Raw genomic sequence first — 8,233 nt, forward strand, 5'->3', positions numbered from 1 at the left:
CCCTGTCCTCGGACTTGCGGCAGAGTAATCGCTCCCCTTAGGCGGTGCAACAATCGTCCTCAGCCCTCCCACCGTCCACCGCAGAAGCGGGGACCCAGCGGTGTCCTGGGGTGGCGCAAGGGGCGCCAACTCTAGGGAAGGCGCAGTGACCTCAGGGTCAGGCCTCCGGGAAGGGCCGGGTCGGGGCGTCACGGCGCACACGCGTGCACACTGGTCCCTAAGCTGCAACCCCGCCCCGCGTTTCCCTTGGAATCGGAGGCGTGATCCCGCGCACGCGCAGAGCTCAGGGGCGGGGCGCGCGTCAATGGACGGGGCGGGCGCGGCTGTGGGCGAGCCCTGGGGGGGGGGGTGATTAGCATGGTGGAGCGCGCTGTCATTGGCGGGATGCAGCATGGGCGGGGCGAGGCTCGCGGAGTGGCGGGAGGAGGTGCGCGGCGGCGGGCGGTCCCCGCGATGATGAGCATGGTGGAGCACGCGGTGATTGGCGAGATGCCTCTGTGGGCGGGGCAAGGCGCGCGGATTGGCGGGAGATGGCGCGCGGCTGTGGGCGGGGCCGCAGCGTGCGGCGAGGTGAGTGGGGTCTCGCTTCCCCAGGCCGCGTGGATGCTTGGGGGGGCTGGCTCTTTGGGGGGGCTGGCTCTTTGGGTGTCCTCGCGTGGGGGCGAGTTAACAGGCATCTCGCGAGGGAGGTCTGAGCAGGCTCTGTGCTGTACTCCCCCAGACGGCCCCAGGTTGCGGGCCGGGGCCGTGGCCTGGGGATTCAGGCCGCGAGACTCCTTCGAGACTGCGGCCAGAGCGCTGCCGCCGCTCTACACTTTGGGGTAGATAGTTGATTCAGATACCGTCCCAGCCCAGAGCTGTTCTGTAGGGCAGAATTCAAGCCACCTAATAGCTGTGCTAAAAAGGCGGGAGGAAGAAATCGGTTTTAGTGACACGTCTTTTTTAACCCATTCCATGCAAACTATTATCATCCCTGTACGCATGTAAAGAAATGACTGAGCTGCTCCACGCACTGATCTTGGAACCTGCTGTGGATCTGACGCCTACAGTACGTCTCAGTGGGGCTCCGGGCTGCTTCTGGAAAGTGGGCTCAGGTGCTGATGCCTCTGCTCTCCTGGAGCTTTTATTCTAGTCAGAGGAGGCAGACAATAAACTTAAAATGTATTGTCTGTTGGAAGATAAATGCCATGGAAAACAATAAACATTGGAGGAGCAGAAGTGCCAGGGGAGGGTTGCAGGTGGAGAAGGTGAGGTTTGAGCAGACCTGAGGGACCTGAGGGAGAAGAGCAGGCCTCCTGGTGGGGGGACAGGAGGGCAGGACCAGTGGGGCAGATCTCATAGGCCACTGTAGGGACTTGGGGTTTTATTCCGTGAAATGGGGAACCTTTGGAGGGTTTCGAGCAGAGAAGTGACTGATTTATGTTTTGTTTTATTTATATTTTTAATCATAGGCTAATTATTTTATGGTAGGCTTGTGTAATAATAAGGCTGGCCTCATGCCTTGAGATGGGGCAGGTGCCAGGGAGCTGGATGGAGGCAGATGAGAAATTCCATTTGGGACATGGAATTTGAGACCTTGATCATTGTCTAGGTTGAGGTGTGGAGCAGGCAGTGGACACTTGAGATGGGTTTGGAGAGCGCCAGTGGGAGAAGCATTTCCTAGCTTTCCTCATCTCCCTTTTTGCAGGTTACAGGGGACACTGGTATCCAACCTAGTCGAGTTCCAGGTGCTGTTCTGGCCGGAGTCTGGTGTGCACTACAAGTCTCCCCCACCCTCAGGGCCCTGTGGGTGCGGCGGAGCCACACTAGGGACGCGGCTGCCGCGGAGGTTGCAGGGATTGCAGGACTGCGTTTGTGTCCTTTCAGGGACCGCCTCCTCCCTGTCCCGGCCACAGCGGTCTGGACACGTCAAGCACGGACATGTTTTCTGAGCAGGCTGCCCAGAGGGCCCACACTCTGCTGTCCCCACCATCAGCCAGCAACGCTACCTTTGCCCGGGTGCCCGTGGTGACTTACACCAACTCCTCGCAGCCCTTCCGGCTGGGGGAGCGCAACTTTAGCCGGCAGTATGCCCACATTTATGCCACCCGCCTCATCCAGATGAGGCCCTTCCTGGTGAGCCGGGCCCAGCAGCGCTGGGGTAAGTAATGAGTTTGGGGAAGTGCTTCTGGGTTTGTTGGGCACGGATCTCCAGACCCTTGGGGTCGTCTGTCTTTCCTAATCAAGTGGCCTGGGCAGTGCAGGCCTTTTTCTTTTTTTTCCCCATTTCTTCCTTGGTGATCTTTCCTGCTTTTAAGTTATTCTTGATGAAGTAGGACCCCCACCACCTTCAACTTTTGGGTGATGCCCCATCACCTCATTGTTACTATTTATAAGAGTGGCTTTCTGGGACTTCCCTGGTGGTCCAGTGGTTCAGACTCCTCGCTTCCAATGCAGGGGTCATGGGTTCGATCCCTGGTTGGGGAACTGCTATCCCACATGCCTCGTGGTGCAGCCAAAAAAAAAAAAAAAAATTACGAAAAAAAAAAGGGTAGCTTTCCACGTAGTTTTCATTTCATGTGTTATGTCTTTAAACTGAAATTTTGTGGGTGAGACCGTGTCTTATTCATTTTTATTGCGCCCCCCACCCCCACCCCGCCGCCCAGCACCAGGCTTGCTGGGTTTCAGCCCAGGTTGCACATTGGAACCACTGGGAAAGCTTTGGCGAGCACTGGCTCCCAGGCCTGTCCCATCCCACCAGGTCAGCTGGATTGACTCCGGTTTTATTATACGCAGCCAGGAGAACACTTGACCCGATCTCCTAGCTACATCCTCATGTTAGAGATGTTTTCTGTTTTCCTTACTGCAGGCAAAAGTGTTATTCACCTTTTCTCTGCCAGGGTCTCCTTCCTCTGGTTCCCAATGCCTTTCTCTCACTTTCCTTGAAGTCCTCGAGGACACCCTCCTCGAGCCTAAGGTCAATGTCATCTTTTAGATTCTTTACAGCAGCATCTGCTGGGGTACCAGGTTTCTCTTCTTTTTTTTAAATTAATTTTTATTGGAGTCTAGTTGCTTTACAATGTTGTGTTAGTTTCTACTGCACAGCAAAGTGAATCAGTTACACGTATATACATATCCCCGCCAGGTTTCTCTTCTAACAAAGCTGCCCAGTGACAGAAAGCAGCCATTTTATTCTGTTCACAGAGTGGGGCCCATGATGAATGGGGCCTTGGCTGGGTGACTGACAGTAGGCAGCATCGTTCACTCCCCACGTGGCTTCTCTGCGTGGCCAGGCTTCCTCCCCAGAGCTCAGTCCATCTCAGAATTCACCTCTCTCCACTCACAAGTTTCCTGAACACCTCAAGCCCTTTCTTACCTTTGGCTCTCCCTGCGCCTGGCACGCTCTGTCCCCGGCACACTCTGTCCCCAGGCTTCCTTCACAACCTCAGCTGAAACATCCTGTGCTTCGAGAGGCCGCCTGGGCCAGCAGGGCCTTCTCCGTTCGCAGCACTTGTCCCAGCGGCAGATCCCGCCTTTCCTGCTCTTGCCTCTCCGTCTGCGCCGGAAACTCAGTGAGGGCAAGGATGGGCCTTCGGGTTCACTCTCGGTGCTGGCGCCTGGCCTGGCGCCCACACTCCGCCCGGATGGACAGATGTCCCGCCCTCAGCACAGGGCTGTGTGGTTCTGCCTGGTGCTCAGACATGCACACTGGATCTCAGCTGGGTAGCCTTGGGCGTGTTCCTTAATCTCTCTGTGCCTCAGTTTCCTCAGCCAGGTGGTGGGGTAATAATATCTCCACTGGCGTGTTGTCGGGGGTGGAAGAATTCCAAGCGCAGGGCTTGGCACGGCCACCTGGGGCTGAGTGAGGGCTCGGTGGACATTGTGGCTTTGGCATCTGTTGTCTCTCGTGGCGTCTGGCATTTCTATCCAGTGCCGGCGCCCTCCTTATCTTATTTTGAAGCACTCCCCCTCGCTCCCCAGGGCGTGGACCTGTGGGATGTTCTTGGTTATTCCGGGGCAGGAGGGATACGTGCTGGAGTCACCGGGCTAAGGAACGGGCTGGTCCCAAGTCCACATTATCCCATCCCCTCCTGTTAGCGTTTTCTCCAGGCTTGGGGTCTGTACTAACAAACCCTCAGGCCTTCTGGGACGTGGTTCCTCCCTCCTGCCCACCCGAGTGACCCCTGCATACCACCCCTCTCCCACGCCCGTCTTCCTGCCCGTCCCTAACGCTTCCTGTGTGCTGTTCTCTGGGATCCCAGGCCCTCTGGTGACTCCACAGGGAGCAGAATGGGGCGGGTGGGGATATGAAGTTTGGATTTGGGGTATCTCTGTTTTCAGATGACGAGGCATTTGTGGGGCGGATGAAAGAATCCAAACTCTCAAAAGAGACTGTAATATTGTTAGGGCAGGGCTGTGTTGAGACTTGGCATACCTCCTTCTAAGGATCAGCGTTATAATTTAGGTATAAGTGAAGAAACTCTGCATTAGCTTCCCGTGGCCGTTGTAATAAACAACAGAGCCGCAAACTGAGTGCCTTCAAACAACGGAAGCCCATTCTCTCCCAGTTCTGGAGGCCAGGGCTCCAAGATGCAGGTGTCGGCAGGGCCGCGTGCCCGCCAGTCCTTCCTTGCCTCTTCCAGCTTCTGGTGGCTGCCCCGGCACTGCTGGGCCCGCGGCTGCCTCCCTCCCGTCTCTGCCCCATCTTCACGTCGCCTTCTCTGCATGTCTGCCTCTCTTGTGAGAACGCTTGGCATACAGAGCGCAGGCACATTCAGAGTCCCTCTGTCCCCCTGGGGCCAAGCGATCCTTTAGGTCTAAGGGGTCCTTGCATCTGACGTTCTCTCCCTCCTCGTGGAGGCCAGGGCCCCAGGGCCGCGGTGCTCCGTGGCCGTGAGGGGGTGGAGGGGGCTCGTCTCTGAGCTCAGACCCTCATGCCGCAGGCAATGGAGTCCTGATTAAGAAGCTGTGTGAGCTGCAGCCTGGGGAGAAGTGCTGTGTGGTAGGGACCCTCTTCAAGGCCATGCTGCTGCAGCCGTCCATCCTGCGGGAGGTCAGCGAAGAGGTGAGGACCCCACGGGCTGCCCCCAGAATACTTCCCTGGGGGCACTGATGGGACCACCTGCCTTGCATCCTGGGAATCAGGGCTGGGCCTCTGCCCATGGGGGAGGGGGCTGCAGGGCCATCTCACTGACGTGGCACCGGAGCCAGAGTGGGCTCTGGCCCCATGACCACTCCCATCTTTGAATTCCAGCACAACCTGCTCCCCCAGCCTCCTCGGAGCAAATACATCCACGCAGACGATGAACTGATCTTGGAAGATGAATTGCAGCGTATCAAACTGGCGGGTGCCATCGACGTGGCAAAGCTGGTCACAGGTGGGGAGGGGGGAGGGGGTGGCCCGCACCTCTGGGTGCTGGCGAACACCTGCATTATTCTTGCAGCCATGGGTTTGGGTTCAGGTGGTGGGTGAGACCCAGGTAGGGGTCAGTTCTTCCCACCTCCGCCCGGAGGCACTTGACTCCAGGAAGCAGATGCCCAGTCCTGAGTCCTCAGTGAGAACTCACCAGCAGAGGAGAGCTGCTGGTTTTGTCATCTGGGTGCCTGGAAGGGGGTGGTAGCCCCTCGGGCCCCCCCCTCCTGGGCCTGACCCTGCTGCTCCCCAGGGACGGTCCTGGCTGTGCTGGGCTCTGCAGGAGACGATGGGAAGTTCCTGGTGGAGGACCACTGCTTTGCAGGGCTTGCTCCCCAGAAGCCCACACGCCCCCTCGACACGGCCAGGTGAGGAGCAGGGGCCCGGGTCCGGTCAGTGGTCCGGGGGAGTCACATTCGCTGGCCCCTGCTCCCCTGTGATGGTGACAGAGCCCCACCAGGAGCTCCACGCAGCCCTCCCAGCACCCACGAAGACCCCGACTTCTTCCGGCAGGTTTGTGCTGCTGGTGTCCGGCCTGGGCCTGGGTGGAGGCGGGGGCGAGAGCCTGCTGGGCACCCAGCTGCTAGTGGACGTGGTGACGGGGCAGCTTGGGGATGAAGGGGAGCAGTGCAGCGCCGCCCACGTCTCCCGGGTCATCCTCGCTGGGAACCTCCTGAGCCACAACACCCAGAGCAGAGACTCCATCAATAAGGTACGGCACCCACCTGCCTGCGTTCAAGCCCTCCTTCCCCGCGGAGCGTCGGGCACGGGGTCTCGCAGGCCTGGTGACCCAGGAATCTCCTGTCCTCAGGCCCTGCTTTCTGAGGGCGGTGGCGGGGGCCGGAGGCCCGGCAGTCTTACTGTCCCCCTGTGGGTGGGGCTTTGCTCTGCTCTCAGCCCTCCTGGCGGGAGCTCTGGGTATGGCTTTGATGTAAGCCTCCCTTGGGGGCTGATCGCCTGTGTATGGGCTTCTCCCCCCAGGCCAAGTACTTAACCAAGAAAACCCAGGCAGCCAGCGTGGAGGCTGTCAAGATGCTGGACGAGATCCTCCTGCAGCTGAGCGTGAGTGAGCTGGGGGCAGGCCACTGCTCGGGATCGGGGTCTCTGGCACTGCAGTTGGGCACTGGAGGTGGGCTGGGGAAGGTGGACTCCAGTGGGGTGCGTATGGAGGGAGCTGGGCCCTGCGAGCTCCCCTGCCCCTGTGCCCTCCAGGCTTCCGTGCCCGTGGATGTGATGCCAGGCGAATTTGACCCAACAAACTACACGCTCCCCCAGCAGCCCCTGCACCCCTGCATGTTCCCACTGGCCACTGCCTACTCCACGCTCCAGCTGGTCACCAACCCCTACCAGGCCACCATCGACGGAGTCAGGTAGCCCCACTCCAGGCTGACCCCTGGCCTTCTGCCTCGGTGGCACCAGGAGGGGAGGGTTGGGCCCAGGGCTGTGGAGGGCCCACCTGGAGTCGGGCTCGGGACTCCCTGTGAGGGTGCCAGGTGAGCTCTGGGCCGGCAGCCGTGGGAGGAGTGCAGACGGTGGCCCCCCAGGGTGGGGTCAGCCGAGCCCTGCCTTGCAGATTCCTGGGGACGTCGGGACAGAACGTGAGTGACATCTTCCGGTACAGCAGCATGGAGGACCACTTGGAGATCCTGGAGTGGACCCTGCAAGTCCGTCACGTCAGCCCTACAGCCCCTGACACCCTAGGTACTGGGACTCAGACACGTGGTGTGGAGCAAAGGGCCGGGGAAGGCCAAAGGGGCTCCTGTCATGCTCGGAGGGTTCCCAGCCTGGATTTGCACCCACCAGCCTAGCCGTGACCTGTCTAAGGAAAAGCCCCAAAGCTTGGTTTGTCTTGGGAGCTACTGTGGAATCTTACGTCTGTTCGTGGCCAAGGCCCTGCTTAGGGCTGAAGGCCATGGGAGCACAGTGGGAGCTAGGGCCGGTCAGGGCACTGCACCCTGGCCCGGTGCCCACCCAGAAGGGCGAAGGCGGCAGCGGTAGAGCATACTGCCCTGCCTCTGGGGCCACGCAGCAGTGTGTGGAGATGTTTTTGTTGTGGCAGCTGCCACAGGGTCACGTGTGTGAGATGGCACTCCGCATCCTACACGGGACAGCCCTACCCGAGATGTGTAGGTGTCTCCGCGCTGCGGCTGAGAAGCCCCACTCTCAGCTGTGGGTCCTCCTTCTCCAGGTTGTTACCCTTTCTACAACACCGACCCGTTCATCTTTCTGGAGTGCCCTCACGTCTATTTTTGTGGCAACACCCTCAGCTTTGGCTCCAAAATCATCCGAGGTAAGTTTTGTCTTCTGGGGGGTCCCAGGCCTGGGCTGACGCGGGTGACACGCTCTCAGCTGGGGCCAAGGCTCACAGAGAAAGCCTGTGTTGGAGTGTCCAGGCGCCCATGGGTGGACAGCCCAGGCTCTGCAGGGACTGAAACTGTCCCCACCAGAGCTCATTCTGGTCAGTGTGGCTTTAGCCTTGGACCTTTATGGGGTCCTTGGCCCTTTTCGTTTCTGGTCTCAAGGAGCTTCTGTGGTCCACGCTCCCATGGTGCTGATGGGGGGCTCCTGTTCACTTCTGGTGACTTCCCTTTGAGACGGGCCTCACCCAGAACCTAAGGCGCGCCCCCACGTGGCTTCTTTGCAGGCCCCGAGGACCAGACAGTGTTGCTGGTGGCTGTTCCGGACTTTAGCACCACACAGACCGCCTGTCTGGTGAACCTGCGCAGCCTGGCATGCCAGCCCATCAGCTTCTCAGGCTTTGGGGCGGAGGAGGAGGACCTGGGAGGCCTGGATCTGGGCCCCTGACTCACAAAGGCGGCCTTGTCCGGAGAGGCCCCCGCT

General features: G+C 59.7%; 1 protein-coding gene across 5 annotated transcripts; it reads left to right on the forward strand.

The window, feature by feature from the left end:
• Positions 1 to 549: 549 nt before the first annotated feature.
• POLD2 (DNA polymerase delta 2, accessory subunit) lies at positions 550 to 8,198 on the forward strand. 5 transcript variants are annotated; one of them, XM_079932515.1, is made up of 12 exons: positions 651 to 1,048; positions 1,688 to 1,749; positions 1,867 to 2,140; positions 4,923 to 5,044; positions 5,234 to 5,357; positions 5,646 to 5,760; positions 5,906 to 6,104; positions 6,374 to 6,454; positions 6,605 to 6,762; positions 6,966 to 7,093; positions 7,581 to 7,682; positions 8,037 to 8,198. In XM_079932515.1, the coding sequence occupies exons 3-12, from the start codon at positions 1,921 to 1,923 to the stop codon at positions 8,195 to 8,197; spliced, it is 1,410 nt and encodes a 469-aa protein (XP_079788641.1). In that variant the 5' UTR covers positions 651 to 1,048; positions 1,688 to 1,749; positions 1,867 to 1,920; the 3' UTR covers position 8,198. The 5 variants fall into 5 exon arrangements, with proteins under 5 accessions (XP_079788642.1, XP_079788641.1, XP_079788639.1 ...); XM_079932516.1 differs by lacking the exons at positions 651 to 1,048; positions 1,688 to 1,749 and adding an exon at positions 550 to 570; XM_079932513.1 differs by having other exon boundaries at positions 1,688 to 2,140.
• The last annotated feature ends 35 nt before the right edge of the window (positions 8,199 to 8,233 follow it).

The sequence above is a fragment of the Stenella coeruleoalba genome (assembly GCF_951394435.1).
Source record: "Stenella coeruleoalba genome assembly, chromosome: 9".
Lineage (NCBI taxonomy): Eukaryota > Metazoa > Chordata > Mammalia > Artiodactyla > Delphinidae > Stenella > Stenella coeruleoalba.